A 23,889-nucleotide genomic window follows, 5' to 3' on the forward strand; every position below is an offset into this window, starting at 1 on the left:
CAAATGGTTTTAGTAAAATTTCCATTGTTTTACAGGTTAAAATGAAGTCTTTGTTTAAAAGAAGTTAGCTTGCATCTCGCTTAGTCAAAATATGCTGTCATCATAGGTTGTATGGGTAACAAAAATATTAGAGTATAATTTTGTAAAATATTTTGAAAGCTAGTTTTTAGGTCTAATGTTATTTATAAATTTTCTTGGTAGCATTTTAAAAATTTTTTATCAGTTGTCTTTCTTTTCCTTCAAAATTGTGTATTTCATCAATTATTGATTTATATTTATTTGAGGATCTTTATAAAATATCTACTGTTAAATGTCACCATTTTCCTTTGGTTATTAAAAGATGTTTCTAGAAATATATTCATGGCATTTTGAGTTCAAGTTAAGTTGTGTAGTGTTTAGTATATGTATATATAATGAGATTATTATCTCTATGCACAACATTGTATTCACGTTTTTTATCTCATTGTTTTGAAACTCAGGTCCCAAGTCATTTGCAAAGGCATTTTCCAGTGGCTATCTAATTGGAGAAGTTCTACACAAGTTTGAACTTCAGGATGACTTTTCAGAATTTTTGGAAAGCAGGTTAGTGAGATTGTTCCTTACTTTTTATTGTTGTTGTTGTTGTTGTTGTTTGTTTGGAGACAAGGTCTTGTTCTGTTACCCAGACGGGAGTACAGTAGCGTGATCATAACTCACTGCAACTCAAACTCCTGGAATCAAGCAATCCTCCTGCCTCGGCTTCCCACATAGCTGGGACTACAGGTGCATGCCACCACGCCTGGCTAATTTTTGTAATTTTGTTGAAAACAGGATTTTGCCATATTGCCAGGCTGGTCTTGAACTCCTGGGCTCAAGTGATCCTCCTGCCTCAGCCTTCCAAAGTGTTAGGATTAAAGGTGTGCCACCACACCTAGCCTACTCTTTACTTTAAAGTAAAGTTAATTTCTTTGGCATTTGGAAAGTCTAAAGTTAACTTCAAAGAATCGTTAATCATAAAATCCCTTCCAAACCTCAAACACCCAAGCAGACCATTGATATGGAAATTGTTCCTCCTGGCACATACATTTTTTATTGTCTCAAGGGTACAAAGAAGAGAATGTTAAATGGTTGCAGCAAGACCTCATCTCTAAATGGGACATATTTTACACTTATATAGTGCCTTGGGTGGATAATTATTGTTATTATTTGTGTTTTAAAAATATAAAATAGAACTTACCTACTAATACCAAATTCATAATAGTTTTTTAGTGACTATATTGAAATATAATTCATGTATCATAATTCAACATTTTAAAGTATACAATTCAGTGGTTTTTAGTATATTTACATATTTAGTATCTTCGCAACTGTCACCACCATCTAAACACCCAGCCTTTGGCACCCACTAATCTACTTTCTATATCTATGAATTTGCCTATTCTACACATTTTATATCAATGGAATCACATGATTTGTGACATTTTGTGACTGGCTTCTTCCACTTAGGATAATGTTTTCAAGGTTCACCCTTAGCAAGTATCAGTATTTCTTCTTTTCTATTTGTTTTCTGAATAATTTTGATTATATGGCTATACCATGCCACACCTTGTTTATCTATTTATCATTTGATGGATACAATCCTCCCTCGGTATTCTTGGGGTATTGGTTCTTGGACCCTCTACAGACATCAAAACCCAATAGGACAGTCATTAAACTTTCAAGTTCCAGAATCATCTCCTTTGACTCCATGTCTCACATCCAGGGCATGAGCTCCCGTGGCCTTGGGCAACTCCACCCCTATGGCTTTGCAGGGTACAGCCCCCTCCTGGCTGCATTCACAGGCTGGTGTTGAGTATGTATGGCTTTTCCAGCTGCATGGTGCAAGCTGTTGGTTGATCTACAATTCTGGGTTCTGGAGGACAGTTGCCCTCTTCCCATAGCTCCACTAGGTAGTACCCCACTGGAGACTCTGTGTCAGGGCTCTGACCCAACATTTTCCTTCTGCACTGCCCTAGCAGAGGTTCTCCATGAGGGCTCCATGCCCGCAGCAAACTTCTTGAATGCTTTGCTGCTTAGAAATTTCTTCTGCCAGATATCCTAAACCATTCTCTTAGGTTCAAAGTTCCACAGATTTGGCAGGGGCAAAATGCCGCCAGTCTCTTTGCTAAAGCATAGCAAAATCACCTTTATTGCAGTTCCCAACAAGTTCTTCTTCTCCTTCTGGCTATTAGAATATATAAGTAACACATATAACTCAATAATAAAAGGACAACCCAATTTAACAATAGGCAGAGGATCTGAATAGACATTTCACCAAAGAAGCTAACACACTAATAAGGAGATGAATAGATGCTCAACATCATTAGTGTATTATTCAATTTTCACGCTGCTGATAAAGACATACTCAAGTCTGGGCAATTTACAAAAGAAAGAGGTTTATTGGACTTACAATTCCACATGGCTGGGGAGGCCTCACAATCATGACGGAAGGCAAGGAGGAGCAAGCCACGTCTTACATGGATAGCAGCAGGCAAAGAGAGAGCTTGTGCAGAGAAGCTCTTGTTTTTAAAACCATCAGATCCTTAGAGACCCATTCACTATCATGAGAAGAGCATGGGAAAGACCCATCCCCATGATTCAGTCATCTCCACTGGGTTCCTCCCACAACATATGGGAATTATAGGAGCTACAGGATGAGATTTAGGTGGGGACACAGAGCCAAACCATATCAATTAGTGGTTAGGAAGATGCAAATCAAGATCATGAGATACCACTTCACACCCACTAGGATGGCTATAAGCAGAAAGATAGACAATAACAAGTGATGATAAGGACATGGAGAAGTCAAAACCCTCATACAATGTTAGTGTGAATTTAACTAATTCAGGCACTTAAAAAAAACTGTTTAAGTTTACCTCAAAAGGTAAACATTGACTACAAAACCCAACAATTCCACTTCTAGGTATATACCCAAGAGAAATGAAAGCCTATCCATGTGATAACATGATGTTCATAGCAGATTATTTATAATAGCCAAAAAGTAGAAACAACCCAAATACAGTTGGCCCTCTGTGTCCATGATTTCCACATCCATGGATTCAACCAATTGCAATTCAAAAATATTTGGGGAAAAAATTTCACAGAGTTCTAAAGATCAAAACTTGTATTTGTCACAAACTGAGTACTACATTGAATCCACAAGAATGAAGTAACATGCAGCTTTGTATTAGGTACTAAATAAGTAATCCAGAGATGATTGAAAATATACAGAAGGGTGTATGTAGATTATATGCAAATACTATACTATCTATGTGAAACCACTTCAGCCTGGACTTAATTGTCCATATCACTATCAGCATTTTGGTCAAAGCCATTCAACAACTCTAGGAAGTTCCAAACTTTTCCACATTTTCCTGTTTTCTTCTGAGCCCTCCAAACTGTTCCAAGCTTTGCCTGTTACCCAGTTCCAAAGTTACTTTCACATTTTCAGGTACCTTTGTGGCAGTACCCCACTCTCTGCAGTACCAGTTTACTGTATTAGTCTATTTTCACACTGCTATAAATATATGCCTGAGATTGGGTAATTTATAAAGGAAAGAGGTTTAATTGGCTTATACTTTCACATGGCTGGGGACGCCCCAGGAAACTTACAATCATGGCAGAAGGGGAAACAAACACATCCTTCTTCACAAGGCAGCAGGAGAGAGAAGAGTGAGTAGCAAAGTGGGAAGGGCCTCTCATAAAATCATCAGGTCTCATGAGAACTCACTCAACTCTCATGAGAACAGCATGGGGGAAACTGCCTCCAAGATCCAGTCACCTCCCACCAGGTATCTTCCTAGACATGTTGGAATTATGGGGATTACAGTTCAAGATGAGATTTGGGTGGGGACACAAAGCTTGACCATATCAGCTACTTTATTATTTCTGTTCTTAGTGTCACTTCTGGCCTTCTGCTTATTTTGGGTGTAGTTTTCTTTTTCTAGTTTCTTGTTATGCATGATTAACTTTTTCATTTGAGATTTTCTTTTTTAATATTTGGATTGATAGCTATAAATTTCACTCTAAGCATTGATTTAGCTGCATCACATACGTTTTAGTATGTCATTTTACATCTTTATTTATCTAAAATAATATTTTAATTTCCCTTGTGATTTCTTCTTTGATTCACTGTTATTTAGGAGTATGTTATTTAATTTCCATGTACTTCTGAATTCTCCAAATTTGCTATATTGTTTATTTCTAAGTTAATTACATTGTCACTGGACAACACAGTTATTTCAATCTCTTTAAACTTGATGAATTTTTTTTGTGGTAGATTTTCTGATAAAAGCTATAAAACCTACTAGACAAATTCTAAAAGAGCTGTAACGTTTATTGAAGCTGTTTTTAAAAATGGTCTAATGTATGTTCTCTTTTTGAAAATGTTTTATATGTACTTAAATGTACATATTCTATTGTTCAATAAGAGTGTTTATAGATATCTGTATAGATATCTGTTTATAGTGTTATCTAGGTCTTACATTTCCTTACTGATCTGCCTAGTTGCTGTATCCATTATTGAAAGTTGGAACCAAAGTCTTAAACTATTCTTGTTGAATTGTCTGCTTCTCCCTCTAATTCTTTCCATTTTTGCTCCATGTATTTTGTGGCTCCATTATTAGATACATATATGTTTATAATTGTTATGTCTTCTTGAGGGATTGACCTTTTTAACAATATAAAATATTCTTAAGTAATATTTTTTTTCTTAAAGTCAATTTTGCCTGATAGTATAGTCACTCCAGTCCTTTTTTGGTTATTATTTTCCTGATATATGTTTTTCCATCCTTTTACTCTCAACAAATTTGTATCTTTGAATCTAAACTGCATTTTCTTGTAGAAAGCATGTAATTGGATTATGCATCCATTCTCCCAGTTCCCTCTTTGTAATTGTAGTTATTTAATCCATTTATTAATTAAGGAGGAGGATTTAAGTGTGTGATTTTGATATTTGTTGTCTATATGTTTTACGTTTTTTTTACTCCTCTGCTACTGCCTTCTTTTGTGTTAGATATTTTCTAATACCATTTTAATTCCCTTATTGTTTCTTTTACTATATTTTTGAGTCATTTTCTTAGTGGTTTTCATGAAGATTAAAATTAACACTTTAAATCAAACTATTCAGATTAATGCTACTTTAATTTCACTACTATAGAAAAAAATTTGCTCCAGTGTATCTCAATTGTCTCCTCCTTTTTTGTGCTATTTTTGTCCTATAAATTACATCTTAAGTACATCAAGTTAGTTGTATAATTATTGCTGTATGCATTTAACTTTTAAATCAGGTAAGAAGAAAATAGTTATAAACAAAAATATGTTTAAACTATTTTTTATGTTACTCTTTGTAGTTACTTCTACTGATGTGCTTTAAAATTTATTCATGTGATTTGAGTTACTGAATATTGTCCTTTCATTTAGGCCTTAAGGATTCTCTCTAGTATTTCTTATATGGCAGGTATATTGACAGTGAGTTATCTTGGTTTTTGCTTATCCTTCAGTGTTGATACATATTTTTACCAGACATGGAAGTCTTGAATTTCAGTTTTTCTTTTTCATCACTGTAACCATGTCATCTGACTGTCTCCTGGCCCTCCTAATTTCTGATGAGAAGTCAGTTGCTTATTTTATAAAGAAGCTCTTGTATTTGATGACTTGTTTTTCTCTTGGTGCTTTTAAGATTATCTCTGTCTTTGTCTTTCAAGAGTTTGACTATAATACATCTAGGTGTAGATATCTTTGTGAATAACCTACTGTAGTTCATTGAGATTCTTGGATGTGTGGATCCATATCTTTCATTACATTTGTGAAGTTTTGGCCACTATTTCTCCAAAGATTCTTTTTGTCCCCTTTCTTTCTCTCTCCCATATCATTCTCCAGTTATGTGTATATTGGTATGCTTGGTGATGTCCTGTAGGTCTCTGAAGCTTTGTTAATTATTAAACTTTTTATTATAGTGCAGTTTTAGATTTACAGAATAATTATCAACATAATACACAGATTTCCTATATTGTCCATATCTAGTCGTACCTATTGCTAGCATCTTACATTGGTGTGGTACATTTATTACAATTAATGAGCCAATATTTGCATATTATTATCAAATAAAATCTATATGCCATTTAGGATTTAAAAAAATTTTTTACCTAATGTCTTTTTTGTTCCAGAATCCCATCCAGCATATCATATTATGTTTAATAATTATATCTCTTTAGGCTCTTCTTGAATGTGATATTTATTCAGATAGACTTTTCTTATATTGGATGATCTTGGCAATTTTGAAGAATACTAGTGATGTGATTGTCACTCAGTTGGAATTTCTCTGATGCTTTTCTCGTGATTAGAGTGGACTTACATGTTTTGAGATTCTGGTCATTTTTCTTCATGCTTTTTTCTTTTTTCCATCCCCTGAATAGTGTTAGTTGATCTATCTTTGGATTCTCAGATTCTTTCCTCTGTTAACTCTAGTTTGCTGTTGAACTCATTGTGAATGGTTTTATTTCAGTTGTACATTTCAACTTCAGAATTTCACTTTGTTTCTGTTTTTATAATTTCGATTTCTTTATTGATAACTCTTTTTGTTGAAACAATATTCTCATACTTTCTTTTAAGTTTAACTGTTTTCCCATTTACCCTGAGAACACTAGCTGGCAGTGCTTGCAGCTGCAGCATTTACCCTGAGATAACTTTGCCATGAAATATCTTGCTTTTATTATTGTTTTCACATTGCTCTAGTATATAGACTTTGGAAACAAAAGATGTCATTCTACTTACAGGATTGTGCTTTTAGTAGTGGTGTTTCCATTTACAAAATGTAGTAATTCTCAATCACCAAAAATGTCAAATCCTAGAAAACATAGCATTCCTATGCACAATGTTAACGTTGTTCTCCAACAGTTGTTGGCTGAAGATTTATTTGATGAATTTAATTTTTCCAAAATACACAATTCTGATGATTGAGATGATCCTGGTGTTTGTTCTGTTTAGAAATAACTCCAAGAACAGTTTTTATATTTTATTTTTACATTGAAAATTAGTCAGACTTGCTTCAGCCTCAAAGATTGTATTTATGTAAAATTAAATGAGCACTGGCAGTAAGCTGCACTTATTTTTTTTTCTAAACAGGAAAATAATTTATATACATGGTTTCTTTTCCTTTCTTGAACATATTTATAATAGGCCATTAAAGGTCTTTGTCCAAGACTTCCCCACAGAGTTTCTATTCACGTTTTTTCCTTATGTATAGGTCACATCTTCCTGTTTGTGTGTCTCATAGTTTTTGAAAACTGGACATTTAAAATAATATAAAGTATCAATTCAAACTATTACAAATTCTCAGGGTTTGTTGTTGTTGCTGCTGCTTCTGCTTTTTGTTTCGTTTTGTTTTGTTTTTGTTTAGTGACTCTCCTGGACTAATTCTGTAAAGTCTATATTCTCTCTTGCATACTGCAACTAAAATCTCTAGTTGATTAGCTTAGTGGTCAGCAATTGAATAGAGATATCTTTCAATATCTTGAACCAGTACATTTTCCATTGCTAAGAAACTCTGTGAGTGGATTGCAGCATGTTTTCAGTGCTCTGGCAGTTTACAATTTTCCCTTAGCCTTTACTTCCTGCTTGTGCAACATTTCAAAATCAGCCAAAGGTGAGAGATTTGTACCTCTTCATGTCTTTCCTAGGCATCCATACATTCCTACACATGCATATGGCCTCAGAGTCCCTAATAGACATCTCATTCATAGGTCTTCCTTTTTTAGTTTTTGGCCAGGCTCTTCTTTGCTCCACCTGCTTTTACTGTCTCAGGTAACTTTGATTATAAATAATTGCTATGATTGTTTTTTACCAACACCTTTGAGATAGGACTTTTTTCGGTGAGCAACCTCCATCAGGTCAAATAATGACAAGGCCTGAAAATGGGGATTTTCAAAACACTGCTGGTTAGTTAAATAGCAACACTCTGGGCCAGGTGTGACAGCTCATACCTATAATCCCAACACTTTGGGAGGCTGAGGTGGCTGGATGCCCTGAGATCAGGTGTTTGAGACCAGCCTGGCCAATATGGTGAAACCCCATCTCTGCTAAAAATACAAAAATTATCTGGCTGTGGTGGAAGGTAATGTAATCTCAGCTACTTGGGAGGCTGAGGCAGGAGTGTAGCTTGAACCTGGGAGGTGAAGGTTGCAGTGAACCAAGATTGTGCCATTGAACTCCAGCCTGGGTGACAGAGCAACACTTTGTCTTAAAAAAAAAAAAAAAGCAACACTCTGAAGATAGGTCTTTTGAAGGTGCTTCAAATCTGTCTGCTTTGATAACTGCCAAACTGGTGGTTTTTATAGCTGCCATGGTTGTAAGTCTGCTGCTGTTTTTCACAGCCTCTATGGAGCTAGGGAGAGGGGTGTGGAAATGAAGCAAGCTAAAGTGACAAAAAGCTCTCTGTTGTTACCACTATTCAGCAGCTCTTCTTAAATAAGTGCTCCTTGAGTTGTTGCAAACCTTTAGCTAATTTCCAGAGTTATGAAAAAGTTGGTTTTTACAATTTTTGTCAGAGCTATTGTTGCCTTTAAGGATGAACAGATTTTTGGAGGTTCTCACTCTACCATTTATGAAGATCTACTTCAAATCCATAATATTTTAACCTGATACTTCCTGCTCAAGTATTTCTTGGTTTTGTTTGCCTGTAATGATAGGCCTTTGTGAAGCTGCACCTATGTTATAAGACTTCTGGGCAAAAGCGTCTCTGATATTTCCACACTAGAGGTGAATTATTCTTTCATAAAACAGATTATGCTAATTCTACATACAGTAACTGTATGATACAAAAGAAGCCATAGATTAAAACTATACTGTCATGCCAAATAAACCCTTTTTTGCTAATCTCATCCAATTTCTTGAGCTTCTAGTATACAGGGGAACATTCTAATCCATACCTACATCTCATATCATGCATCTCTTCCTCAAGGGCGTGGCATATAAATTCATTATTAGCCCCAGCCGCCTCCTCTGCCTGCCCTCTCAGCCCTTCGCTCCCTCTGTTCCTAGCTTTGCTGCCACCAGTGGAAGCTGGATTAGGCTGCAAGGTATAAGAATGCCAGGGTAAGTAGGCCAGTGTCCATGCCCTCCTTCTCTTTTTTGTGCTTTCTCAGGAGTTCTTATACGTACAGATTGATGAGTTATAACTTGCACGTAACCAGATTTCCAATCCTTTTATTGTTGTTGCTGCTGTTTATCCTTTATCAAAGTTAGAGATTCAACTTAAACATTTAATTTTTATAACACTGATCACTTTTTTGTCAATTTCTTTATCTGTGTTTCTTTCACATTGCGCAAAACACAATGAAGTTAGGGGTATTAGGTTATTTTTCTTTGTATCTCTAGGGCTTAACATAGGCCTGGTGCATATTTAGCTTTCAGTAAATGTATTTTAAATTAGTGAATGCCTACATTTCCTAGTAAATTCTACAGAGAAAGACCTTGTTTAGACTTCCCAACATGAAGCTAAAACTCTACGCTCACATCTGTAGGTGTGATATCCCCATCAGCTTAAGAAACTCACGTGTTCCAGTCTCTCTGTCATTCTCAAGGTCATGGCTTACAAGGTGCTTCTCAGTGTGACACTCATTCACCTTTCCAGCTATATTTCCCATCAACCTAGAATCCTAACCTAAGCTTCTCTGGTCCACACACACATCATGTGTTTTTGTTATGCCTCGTACCTTTGCAAATTAATGTTATTTTTTCACTTCTACCATGAGAAACTTGTATTTATTCTGAAGGGCCAGGTAAAAATTTTCTCCTCTAAACTCTGCTTTTACTTTCTTAGTAGATTTAGTTTCCCTTTTCTCTTTGTTCTCATAATACTTTGGACATCCCTTTCCTTATTACATTATCTTTATCAAGTTATAATTATTTATTAATCTATCAGTTCTTATCAGATCAGTAGCTAAATCAGTTCTGATAAGAACTTAACCTGCCAAATGAAGGCGCCCAAGCAATGTTTGATGAATGATAAATGAATGTTTACTCCTCAACTAGATTGCAAATATCCTGAAAGTTGCAGAGTGTGTTTATTCTTTGTGCTCCAAGCATTGTCCTGGCCCATAATATTATGAGCAGGCTCATAATATTGTGTTCCATGAATAAATGAGTGATGTCAGAGAGTATATCTACTTAACCATGGAAGAGTTCAAGAACTATCCTGGCCAGATCGCAGATGCAGTGTTTCAGGTATACTGAAGTGGCTCTTGTTGGCAGGACCACAGAGGGCCTATGTGTGAAATGGAAAAACGGTCCCCATCCAGCTGGAAACAGTTGTAAAAATGCAGGCCTTGGTGAACAGAGAAGCCTTTGTACAAGGGAAAAGGAACCCTATTTTGGAAGAAGCAGTCTCATGCCAGGGACAGGGCTTAGCAATCTCAGCAGAGGGTGGATTTCACACCCTTGCTCCACCTTTGGACATGTGTGTGTCCTATGTGACAGTGCTGCTTGTCATATACTACAAAGGACTAACTTTCTCTCTCACCAAGAGTCATTCCATTCCTTAATGTGGGAAGAGGGTCCTACTTGTATTGAGAACGAAATATCATCCATCTGCAATTCTTGGAACAACCTATTTTTTCCCCAGGGCACATGATCTTTTAAATAAGACAAGGATAAGTCAATCTCATAGGTATGACCTTTGTAATGGTATATTTGGTGAGGAAAATAATCCCTTTTTTGTCATAGCCTAATTTTTAGGCACCTTGTGCCAGGGCTCACGATTTGGGGATCTTATCTAACACTTTTAGTTTTTCAGTTTAAAACGTAAACTGGAAATATATTTTGTAAATAACTCAGAGTTACTCATCTTGGAAGTGATTTAATTCTAGGAATAACTCATCTAACTCTGAAAGAATACCCTGATTTGAATATTTTTATTACTTCACAAATGTGAAAATTGAGAGGATTTATCTTTTTTTCTTAATTTTTAAATTTTTAATTTTTTTTTTGAAACGGAGTCTTGCTCTGTTGCCAGACTGGAGTGCAGTGGCATGATCTTGGCTTACTGCAACCTTCACCTCCAAGGTTCAAGCCATTCTCCTGCCTCAGCCTCCCGAGTAGCTGGGACTACAGGCGCACACCACCACATCCAGGTAATTTTTGTATTTTTAGTAGAGACGGGGTTTCACCACGTTGGCCAGGATGGTCTTCATCTCTTGACCTCGTGATCTGCCTACCTCAGCTTCCCAACATGTTGGGATTACAGGCATGTGCCACTGCGCCTGGCCAGATTCGTCTTTTTAAAAGTAAACGGTCAAGACAATTTCTGGGAGGACGGCTACTACTTACCTTGTAAGAAGATGTATTCCCTCGCCAGATGGCAAGAAGGGAAGGAGATAGGTAGCCTCTTGGCAAGTAAGGACTGCTAGTAGAGAGGGAAAAGGCTTTTTCTAACATACATTTCTTATTCCCTCAGAGGTTGTCATTTACCTCATATGCTCTGTCTCCAGGACAAAGATGTCCCAGTGGTTTTTCTGTGTTCAAAAAAACAACTGTTGATTATCCTGTCATTCCAATTCTACCCATGCTTTAACAAGATCCAGCTTCCACCAATTGACACACAAGTTATGTTCCCCAAATTTTGATTGATTAGAAATAAACTTCCAGAAAGAAGTATTGTTATACCTGCATACTTTGGCTAGTTCATAAAAGACATTTAAACCCTAGTAGGTAACTGAACTATAACATTAATAGGCTTATTAACTGCATTCTGGGAGCCACACGATACAAGTAAGAGAAAGAGAAAACTCTTCCCTCTTTTTCTTGGGTGCAGGGCTAAGCATTGACAAAATTTGGAAATGGATAATGTTTGCTTTTGGACTCTCCCTCCTGAATTAGCATGACCCTAAAATCTGTAGCCCAAGGTTATAACACAGACCAAAGCTCTGACAGATGGCTCTCAGTTCATGTATTTCCAATTATGTGTAGTGAGCATAGCACACAGGACTCCTAGGATGGGAAGAGCATGAAAGGACAATTGTTATGGAAGATCAAAAGGGGTGGTAGATGCCTGCCCAGAGAATGGAAGCACATGTCATTGATTTGACTATCTTCTTTCACAATCATACTCTTCAAAACATGGTCTGCTTTACCTGAGTTATTTTAGGCAAATGTTGTATCTCCAACTGTATGGTGATTTGTGGAGAAACAAAATGCAAAATTGGATCTGAGAAGACCTTCAAAAAAGTATGTTTAGTCTCATGCTGAAAAGGTTTTCTTGTAGCATGCATTATCACTTTGTCTCCTCTAAGGCCTGTTTCTCTTTTACTAATTCAAAATGTTTTATTTGAAGTTTGATTGATGTAGTATAATCTACTAAGTATATGTTGCTAAGTATTTCTATTAAAAGCATTATTAGTACACAGAGGAAATAGGACAGTAAGTTGCACCACATGTCCACAACATGAATTCAAGGTATTGCATCACTAGTTTTCTTGACTTTGGCTGTCTCATGGTGCTGGCTGCTCATATTTAGAAATCACTCTTACATTTCCTCAGCTCCACATCCTTTTGGGGGATGGGCACTTTTAGGTTAGACTATAAGAGGTTCAAAAACATGCTAAGATGTTATATACTCTCTGTCTATATGTATAAATGTATGTTTTTTTCCTGTAAAAAAGTGTTCCATAGCTCTCAGATTTTCAAAGGTATCTGTGATTCAAAAACAAAAGACTTAGAACGACTACCTGAATGCAATCTCTTGAGAAATAGTATGCTAGAAACAGCATATCAAGTTTAGGTGTTGTGACTTCTGTATTCACTTCTGAATAAATTGTATTGTCAATTTAGAGCAGAAAAGTTTTAGTGTAGCCATTTAAGAGAAATGAATGCATACAGTTCAGGTAGACATGATCAATTAAAAATCTCAATGCATTTACATTAGAGTGGTTTTAGAGAAGAATGATACAGTTAAAAGAACACGAAATAATTCAGAATATTGGGTAATGATAATACCTCTGATATTTGTTGTTTGTCTTTAATTTAATGCTAATGTCTAATTATGTAAAATATTTTACTGTCCAGGGTTTCGAGTGCCAAACTTAATAATTTTTCTCGCTTGGAGCCAACACTTCACCTTCTGGGTGTACAGTTTGATCAGAATGTGGCCCATGGCATCATCACAGAAAAGCCTGGGGTGGCAACAAAGCTTTTATATCAATTGTACATTGCTCTTCAGAAAAAGAAGAAAAGTGGATTGACTAGATTGGAGATGCAAACCATGCAACCTCTGACAAATTTAAGACTTCAAAGCATGAAAAGGGATACTTTTCAAGAGGTAGGTACATAAAAATGCATAATAAGCATGTCACAATGTAAAACTTGGTAAAGAGAAATGACAATGATATTGAATTCACAAAGAAGCCTCATTAGGTATATATATCCCTTACATATGTTACTGGCCTTACTTGGGTTTTATTTTATGTTCATGTTTTGAATTTATTTACCCATTTTTGACATCTCTCTCTATCCTATCCATATTGGCGATAGCTTATCAAACTCTTTATAATTTCCAGTACTTTTTGTTGTTGTTTTTGAGAGTCAGGGCCTTGCTCTTTTGCCGATGCTGGTCTCGAACTCGAGTTCAAGCCATCCTTCCACCTGAGCCTCCCAAGCAGCTGGGACTACAGGCCTAGTACTTTTTGTGCCTGCTCCTCTCTTCCTGTTTCTACCCTATCATTTCTGCTCAGATCTTCTTATCAGCTACTGCAGCAACCTGCTAAAATGTCTCTTAATCTTCAGTCTTTCTGGAGAAGTCAATCAACTGCTAAATGAATCTTTCCTAAATTTAATTTTTATTGGATTCTTCTGCCAGAAACCTATTTTTACTTTTTTCTAGTCCTCATCATAGTGTTTCTTTCTTCTACATTAATTGACAATCTGTGCTTAAACACGACTATTCCTGCTCTTCCTTCCCTCACGCCCAAACTCACCCTTCTCATCTCTCCTCTTCCCCAAACTGTTCTTCTCTGTCTACTGTGCAGCCCAGTACACATGGTTTCTTCCTTTGGAACTCTAGAGTATAATTATCACATTCTTGGTTTTACCCTCCTGATACCGATATTGTTGGCTAACTATTCATTAGTTATTTGTCACATGATCTTACCAGATTTTTAGTACATCAGATTTCATGAATATGTCCAGTACAATGCTTCAAACATTGTAAATACTCATTAAATATGTTACTGACTAATTGATACGACTTTTTAATTGACAATTCTCTCCAGTTCTTATGCAATTCCCTATGGTAAACAAAGTGCATTAACTTTTACAGGGCCTCTGGAATAATCTTGAGTGCTGCACTGATGCAAAACAGTAAATATAAATGGACAGAATTATATTTTTAAATTTAATTTTTGAAGCAGCAGTGACATAATAGATGTGAGGGCCGTCTCCTTGTTTATATTTGTCCATTCTTCATGGATATCGTTGCAAGTCTGGTAGCAGAATGGACTCAGCACTCTTTGAGAACTAGAAATCAGATTAGGCTTAATATGAATAATTTAATATTGCATTAGGCCTCCTTCACTTGCAAGCTGGTTAACTTTGAGCCATCCTCTAAACAACTCTCAGCTTCAATTTTCCCAATTATAAAAACAAAGATGCTTATTTCTTCCTGCCTCAGAGTTCAGAATTGGACATATTTGCAGCTTTGAGAAGAAGTGTGAATTAACTGGAGTGGAGTTTATATACAGTTTATATATAATAAACTGTAAAGCAGTCAACAGTAGCAAGTGCTATAAGAGCTTTGTAGATGAAGACAAACAAGAGCCTATTAGCTCATTTGATGTTGGTCATGGGTGAACTTCCAGAGTCGACAGTTCATTCACTGAACAAATACTTATTGGGCTCCTACTTTTTGTCAAGCACTTGCACAACAAACACACAGGAAAAGCCCCAACCCTCTTAGAGCTTATGTATTAGGGAGAGAATAATGTTCTATTGGAGTGGTATGGAATGCAGTGAGTTAAGAAGGACATTGGAAATGAGGAAGAGGGTAGCATATATTATTCTTTTAAGAAAGGTGGAGGTAAAGAAGAGAACAGTAGGAGAGAAAAGCTCCAGTGAAGTATCGGATTGCTTGTTTTATGGACCGAGAGACTGGGGCAACTTGTCAGTTGAAAAAAGAATCAGTGGCAGGAGAGATGAAAATGGTACAAGGACCAGATGGGAAAAGGCCCTCTGGGGATGAAATGAGGAGTATGCAATCAATGGTTTGTATGGAAGAGGTGATATCAATGGTGCAATCAATGGTTTGTATGGAAGAGGTTGAAATTTATTGAACCTACCTAGTGACATGCCAAGCCCTGTGTTAGGTGCTTTATAAATGTTATCTCATTTAATCTTCACAACAGTCATAAAAGATAGGTACTTTTAATATTCCATTTTACAGATGATGAAACTAAAGCACAATGGATTAGGTAATTTGCCCAATTTCATGCAGCTAGTAGGTAGTAAAGCTGAAACACAAATGTAGGAAGTTTTAATGTTTCTTCACTTTTTACTAAGGAGTGACTAAGCAATGGGAAGAATCTGGCTTCTTATATTATCTCTTATATGTTAAAATTGGTTTAATGAAATTATTTCTGCAAAAATGTATTTCCAAGAATATAAATACCATTTACTGAAAATTAAACTCAGTTAAACAGTTTAACTCTACAAGTATATATGAGGTAAGAAGGAACACAAATGATAATGTTTTTGTAATTGCGCTTACATCAATTAAGAATATGAGTAATTGAAGTGGGGCTTGAATTTAGCCTAACAACAGTAGTAATTCAAAGAATTTCATTTTGAAGGCAAATTTTATTTGTGCTTATAATAAAAATGTACTCTTCATTCCCTAATAACAAAATCTTTTGAAATGCTTTTTTCATTTAGAGACTTAGACACATGATACCACGTCAAACTGATTTCAATCTGATGCGGGTTACATACAGGTTTCAAGAAAAATATAAACACGTGAAAGAAGATCTTGCCCATTTGCATTTTGAGGAACTTGAAAGATTTCAAAAACTCAAGGAAGAGCAAAGATACTTTGATATCAAAAAGGTTTCATAGAACTATTTTTTCAGAAATTCATTAGTAGTGCATAGTATACTGTTTGTGATTTATGCCTATAGTACACATTGCCTAAGCAAGTAATGTAGTACAAGTTGCACTTTCCTGATGCGTGACTTTGTCCTGCCCTACTCTCACCCTTTCTCTCTCTCCCTTGCTCCTTTTTTCTCTCTCCCTTGCACCTTTTCTCCATCCTGACTCTTGCTGACTGTCACCCCTACTTGTGGCTGAGAAAAAGAACTGCCATCCTCTGGAGTAGCAAGACAACTGGATCTCCTTCACTGGTAGAAATCACTGTTTCAGCTGCTTTAGTGATGGAAGGTTGCTACTAGCTACCCCATTGGTCAAAGGCACGTGACCATTGTCACCACTGGGGGAGATAGATTAGACATTGTCCCCTCACTTTCTCCTCTTTTGCAACCACTTGGTCTTTCGGTCCTGCCCCATTTCTCTGTTTTGGAAATGTGAGGTAATTCTTTGCTTGCATACCTCTTCAATCACCCTGAACAACTCTTAACTTCTTCCTGGCCCTTGCTTCTTGCTTTGACTAACTCTCTGCTCCTTCTCAAATTTCTTTAAAACTCTTTAAAGATCTTCTGTGCCTTTATGGATGAGAGAATAATGGTACATGGAATCATTAAAGATTTTTAAGAGCATTTCAGGTGACGGATATATGGAATGTGTAGACTACAGGCAAAAGAATTATGTAGTTCTTCCCATTGTACTGTAGAATCAATTTTTAAGTTCACGTATTTATTTGGAATCATAAGAAATTAACATATTCTGAATGTAGTCAGCTCCTTGTGGGGAAGAAAGGAAAGATGAGAGACAAACTGGAAGGTCATGTAATTCTCTTACTCGCCAGAGGGTAAATAAAGGATTATACTTCCCTTTGGTGTTACATGATAAAGAGACAAAGTAGTGTTTGAGACCAACTGCTTTGACTCTTTATGTGGAACCAGCCTGTCCATTCGTGCCAAGCCCAATGCAGACAGTCTCCAAGAAAGTTGAGGAAAAGGAAATATGATACCATTAAATAGTCTGAAATAAATTATGTTCAAATAATCACAGGGAGCAAATAAGGCAAAAGGGAGAGACCCTGTGTCTTCCAGATCTTCTTAAGAAAGAAAAGATAAATATATTGCAATTAAACAAATATTTATATTTTGGAAAATGCAATGAAGAAAATTGTCTACCATTTATACCTTTTTAGTGGTAAATTGAAATTTTTTATCTTTGGACATGGGAGCTAATGATCCTATTAGTTCTGATATAATGCATTAATAGTAAAGTAATGATTAGTTTTACATGTTACTTCTTAAATCATTTACTTTTAAAATATTTTATCTGATTTTCAAATCCTTTTTCTTTTCAATTACATTCTCCTGCTTATATTCTTAAAATAACTACTGCCTACATACAGAAGAGATCATCCAATAATGATACCATATAATTTAGTGTTAATTCAATGTGTGAGGTTGCCCCTGAATTCATTGTTTAAGTGTGGCTGGTTTTGGAGAAATTCGTCATTTTTATTGGGTTTCCCAGGAGCCCTGCTAGAAATTGCTTCCTAGATAGAATTTTCTCATTGGACCATCTTCAGAGATAGAATATTTTTCTTCCCATGCTTAGTAAGGTCATGACAATAGGATTGGAAAAGAATTATACTCTTGTTTATATTTATACTCATCTTTATTGTCCTTTTAGTATCATCGCACAGAATGAAAATACAGACATTTGATAGATATAATTTGCAGATTCCAGAATTGTGTTTTAACATTATGCTTTTTACAATAAGTCATATTGACACCTGCTTCTTAACATTACACAATTGTGACACCTAGTCCCTTGGCTAATTGCTGGGTTCTGAAAATTTCAATAGATAAATTTTACATATTTGTACCTGTGAGTGTATTATATTGCCTGTTCTGACTGTTATTCTGAATAACTAAACTAATGTATATGGGATATTCAGCAATACTTAAACAGAAGACGACAAAATGAAATAATGGCCAAAATCCAAGCAGCTATCATACAGATACCTAAACCTACATCAAATCGTACTTTGAAAGCACTCGAGGCCCAAAAAATGATGAAAAAGAAAAAAGAGGCAGAGGTAAGTGATAATCCTTTACTATTGTGCTGTGTTTATCTTAACTAAAGAATGGTCTTTGAAACATATAGAGACCTTCCAAAACTTCACACTTGCTTCCCAAACTGTCTTTGACCTTGTCCTTTCTCATTTAGAATTCCTCCACTCTGTGCATATTCAACTCGTGTTATGTTGTTATTTGTTCAGAACAAAGAATGTAGCTTTAGGCCAGGAGTGACAAACTCCTATTAAATGGCAGTCTGGACTCCTGTGTTGATTCTATGGTCAATAACAAACTAGGTCAGAATAGCTGCTGTTGTAATGGATCATGTCTCACCCATTTGTGTTGCTATAAAAGAATACCTGAGGCTGGGTAATTTATAAAGAAAAAGAGGTTTATGTAGCTTATGGTTCTGAAGGATGAAAGATTCAAGAATGGGTATCTGGTGAGGGCCTTAGTAAGGGGAAGGGGAAGTCAAGCCAGGAAGTGCAAACATTACATGGGGAGAGAGAAAGTGAGAGTTGGGGATGGAGGGAGAGATGAGAGAGAAGGTGCCAGGTTCTTTTTAACAACCAGCTCTCTTGGGAACTAATAGAGTGAGAACTCACCCTTAGGGAGAGAATCAATCTATTCATGAGGGAGAAAGAGAGTGAGAGAGAAGGTGCCAGGCTCTTTTTAACAACTAGCTCTCATGGGAACTAATAGCATAAGAACTCACCCCCAGGGAGGGCATCAGTCTGTTCACAAGGGACCCACCACGTGACCCAGACACCTCCCATTAGGTTCCACCTTCAACATCGGGATCAAATTTCATATGCTGTTTTCAGGGACAATCATCCAAACCATAGCAGGTCGTAACTGCCTTGGGTACAGCAGGGGCCAGTTACATATAGCATACATATGCCATTCCTACTATATGTTTTTACTCAATTCCTCCTCATCATCACACACTATTTTTCTATGAATCCCAGGAATGTTAAGTGGCTTGTTGCTATCAGTATATTTAAATTTAAGATACCTATACCAGTGACATTTTACTAGACCACATCAACTGTTAATCATTTCGGTAAGAGACAATCTGATTCTCTTTCACAGGAGAGCAGTGTTATAGTTTGATACTAATTCCTGCAATTCACACTACATACTGCTACAATGATTGCTAATATTCTCCCATATGACCTACAAAGATGATTAATAGCTACCATTTATTAAACATGTGCTGTATGTCAAGCTGTGGATCGGGCACTTCACTTTATCTTTTAATTTGTAAACGACTCTCTAAGTAGGATATTATTTTTCCTATTTTGTAGATGAGGAAACAGACCCAGAAAGTTGACATGTTTTACCCACTGCTAGTAAAGCAGAGACTGACAGATCTCTCTGATTGCTAAATGCATTGAATTTTACATTAATCCACATTTTTTTTTTTAAATACTACCAAAATATCCTGTACTTGGATTCTAAAATTACCACCTACAGAGACTTGTATCTGACTCCATTTTGGTATCTACCTCTCATATGTCCCTCAGTTGATTAAAGTTTTGTTGTTGTTGTTGTTTCTTTTTTGAAACAGTCTTACTCTGTTGCCCAGGCTGGAGTGCAGTGATACAATCATAGATCACTGCAGCCTTAATCTCTCAGGCTCAAGTGATCCTCCCACCTCAGCCTCCTGAGCAGCTGGGACTACAGGTGCTCAAGGCTGGTCTCGAACTCCTGGGCTTAAGCAATCCGCCGGTCTCAGCCTCCCAAAGTGCTGGGATTACAGGTGTGAGCCACTGCACCCGGACTGATTAAAGTTTTAAAAAAAGTATTTGTAAAACACAAAGGTGAGCTAAAGTTAATCTTCAGATAACAAATAGTGTAAATAAGGTTGCATGAGAAATGTTTACAACACCTGAGACAACAATTTTTAAAGAAATATTGGACTTTGGGAGGCCAAGTTGGGAGGATTGCCTGAGATCAGGAGTTCGAGACTAGCTTGGCCAACATGGTGAAAACCTATCTCTATTAAAAATACAAAACTTAGCCGGGTGTAGTGGCACATGCCTGTGATCCCAGCTACTTGGGAGGCTAAGGCAGGAGAATCACTTGAACCTGGGAGGCAGAGGTTGCCTTGAGCCAAGATCGTGCCACTGCACTCCAGCCTGGGCTACAGAGTGAGATTCTGTCTCAAAAAAATTAAAAAAAAAAAAAAAAAAAAAGAGAGAGAGAGAAAGAAAAAGAAAAAGAAATATTTGTATCTAAAAATTTATGTCCTGACTCTTTGATAATCTTTATTCTAATGAAATAAATGTCCATTTGTACTCTGTCAATATCATGAAGTGAATGATTCAGAGGAGGGAATTTTCACATTCTTTTAGATGTAGTTAGCTTAGTCTAAAAGTAACAAATAAAAATTATAAAAATATTTTAGAATGCATCTTTTCATATCTTAAGTCCTAATTACCTTGAATGAGTAGTACATGTCACTTTATAAACTTGAATGAATATGGTAAGTGAAGATTTTTTCAGTGGTTTTTAGAGGCAGAGAACTGATGATTAATTTTCTTTAAAGGATGTGGCCAATGAAATTAAGATGTTTGAAGCATTAATAAAAAAGGATCTCCAAGCAAAAGAAAGGTGAGATGTGAACTGTTTACAGAATCACAGAACTGCATTCTGTTCTACATATAGCTTTTGATTATTTAGAAATAGTTTATCTGGAAGAGCTATTTCAAGGATCTTTTCACTTCAGAGAATCTTGATTCAGAGAGTATAATAGGGAAGATAAATGAGCTAAAGTTCAGATTGTTAACACTTTGATAAATATCTAGAAGGTGACTGTCATGAAATATAAAATTGATTTATTTTTCTGTGCTATGTTTATTCTTCTAAGTTCACATATATTTTTTAAACATTCACTAAAATTGTTTCAAGGTACCTCTAATTTAAATTTGTCACTGTAAAGCCTTTATTAGACTCTAGTTTTGTTTATATCAGGCTGTAGCCTCAGCAGTTAGCATAGAGACTAGCAGTAAGAAGTTGAGTGAATGAGTTCATTGAACAAATGTTACTAAAACAGACACTTTGATGGGTTCATGGAACAAACTTCCTCATTAATTGGTTTCATTTACCTAAAGGTAAAGCTCCTTTATACTTTGTTTTCTATAGGGGATCATTGATTCACAGAAAGTAATTCATTAGAGACCACATATGTAGAAACAACTGGGTTTTCTTGCATTTTTAAATGGAAACTCTTCAAACTCTATGCATTTACATCTTATGAAATATGAGATGAATCTCTGTTAAAGAAGGTACTAATTCTAAAGAAAAGCAGAAACAAATTACATACTTCAACTTCATATTAAAATTTTCTGAAGGAAGGGAAAGACAGTCAGATGAGGAGGCAAGGAAAATCAGAGCCGTAAGGAAGAAATGATGAAGTCAGATGTAAGAAAGAAAATCAAGCAAAATGGGGAATACTTATGTACATCACATTTCCTCTTACCCTCTGCAGAAACTCCTGATGCCCTGTTTTGATTCTCACTTCCATTTATCAGTGTTGCTCCTGACCCATAAAAACAACGTAATCAAGGTCTCCTTATTTATGCAGTCACTACCTGAACCCTAGCACACCTACCCTGACCTTAGCCCATGAAACTACCAATTTCTTCTAACTCTTTCACTCACCACTCTAGCCACAGGCTCTGTGATGATAAACAGTCGATGTCCACCAGGAAGTCCATCTTAAACTACTGAAAACTTTGCTACTTGATGAATGCGACTTTCTGCAGCTCCCTGGCCTGCCCCTTTCCTGGGACCCCTCAATTTCCACACAGTTTAGCAACCAGAGTTAAGATGAAGCACAGCACTATCTTTCAGGCCCTCCAGCAGTATATCTATTTCTATTGGTTAGTGTCCTTGCAATGTCAACTATTAAATGTCTTAAAGATCATCACTGTACATTGCAGCTGCAAACATTTACCTGTTCCCTATTGCCTTTGCCAACCCAACCAGACCTAGGTCTCTATCAGTTAGTTTTAGAACCCCCAAAACAACAGTGAATTAAACTAGAAGGAAATCTGCTTATCTCTCATGTAACAGAAATCAGAAGATAAGCGACCCATGGTGTATGCTGTGGCTCCAAGGTCATCAAGGACCAAGGCTCCTCCTTTCTTCACTTTTGCGCCACTGTCCTGTTGTGTGGTTTCCATCCTCAAGGTTACATTCATGATACAAGATGGTTGCTGGAACTCTGGCCATTTGTCCCATATTCCAGATATCAGGAAGGAAGACAGACAAAAAAAGTAGATATCTCCTATCTGAAATAGCTTCTTTCAAAAGCCTTCGCAGAAGTCCCATATAACATTTCTGCTTATATCTTACTGTAGAGAATTCAGTCACATGGCCACACCTAGCAGAATGGGAAGCTGGGAAATGTGTCTTTAACTGGGCACACTGTTTCCCTGCATAAAATTGGAGCTCTATTTTGAGAGAAAAGGGAGGGAAATAGTAGTGTCAGGTCCCTTTATCACAGAAACCTCCACTTGGTCCTGCCAAAGATTTCCAGCAGAGAGCACATGACATATTGACACCCTCACTTACAGCAGGAAGAGAAGGCCTGGGGCAGCTGAAGTCCCTGGGCCAGTTACCTCTCTGGCTGTGAACAGTTTATCTGAGAATCTAAATCCTTTCCAGTGTGTTACACAAAGATCGTTTTCTCTTTCGGCCTTAAAAAGAAAAACGTTGGGAAACACTGGCCTAGAGCAAACTTTTTCAAGAAAACAAAGGCTATGGCTATGATATAGGACCCTTCTTAAGCCATTTCATTAATCACTACTTTTTTAGTTCATTCTGAATCTTAGCTTAGAATCAAGAATGTTCTGGACACATTGAGAAACTTCACACTAACTTAACGCCAGAAGGCAATAAAATCTCCTAGCTTGAACCTCAGGAGTACTTTCTGCAGCTGCCTCTTTCATAGCCTGCTCCTGAACAGTTTCTCAGGATGCCACCTTAAAGTCCATTGCTTTTATTTTGTGAAAGAATGAAATGATGCCTCAATCCCAGCAATGCAAGAGCTCTCATGCTGCATTTCCCCCCCACATAACAAGGTTTCTCCATGTTTTCATTTTTAAAATGAATAATAAATACTGTCTGCTATTTGTTTTCTTTAGCTGGGATTATTGGCTTCTGTAATTTGGTATTTGGATTAATAGATCTATCAGAGGCTTTTCCCAGCAACTACTTTTTAAGAAATACAAATTTAACCAAGATTTCTGCTACTAATAGATTATACATATACAATTATTACATTTGATAAAGGTCTGGCAAGCAAACAGATAAAAAGAAAATATAATCACTGCCCTCAAGAAACCTACATCTAGTAAAATGAATATTTATTCGAGTACATAATGTGTAGCTTTTTTTCATCTTTATTGGAATAAGACAACAGATGGATGGGTTGACTAATTCATAAAGGAGAAGCAATATGTTAAGTATATTGTTGACAGCATAAATATTGTGTTGAGAGAGCTATTAACCCATGCTACAGGGCAGGATCTTTTACACAACACACTTAAGTACAAATATAATAATATTTTTGATGAAAGATCTAAAAGTGTTTTTGCTATGCAATTAAATACTAAATCTTAATAGGGTTAAGCTCTGTCTTTGGCCTTACCGAGTGCTTGGTACCTCCATA

The 23,889-nt window shown here is 36.4% G+C and overlaps 1 protein-coding gene and 1 non-coding gene across 2 annotated transcripts in view; one reads left to right on the forward strand and one right to left on the reverse strand.

Annotated features, from left to right (window-relative positions):
- SPEF2 (sperm flagellar 2) overlaps positions 1-23,889 on the forward strand; it is a 194,538-nt gene that overhangs the window by 12,495 nt on the left and 158,154 nt on the right. The window contains exons 2-6 of the mRNA XM_064375924.1: positions 480-582; positions 13,078-13,330; positions 15,934-16,104; positions 18,089-18,229; positions 20,761-20,825. Of these exons, the coding sequence (XP_064231994.1) occupies positions 480-582; positions 13,078-13,330; positions 15,934-16,104; positions 18,089-18,229; positions 20,761-20,825 (733 nt within the window). The remainder of the gene's footprint in view (positions 1-479; positions 583-13,077; positions 13,331-15,933; positions 16,105-18,088; positions 18,230-20,760; positions 20,826-23,889) is intronic.
- LOC135275008 (U7 small nuclear RNA) lies at positions 4,294-4,355 on the reverse strand. The gene has a single exon (XR_010342734.1). It is a non-coding gene; the product is annotated as a U7 small nuclear RNA (small nuclear RNA).

Source organism: Aotus nancymaae, unplaced genomic scaffold (assembly GCF_030222135.1).
Source record: "Aotus nancymaae isolate 86718 unplaced genomic scaffold, 86718_ANA_hifiasm-v0.15.2.pri h1tg000014l, whole genome shotgun sequence".
Taxonomy (NCBI): domain Eukaryota; kingdom Metazoa; phylum Chordata; class Mammalia; order Primates; family Aotidae; genus Aotus; species Aotus nancymaae.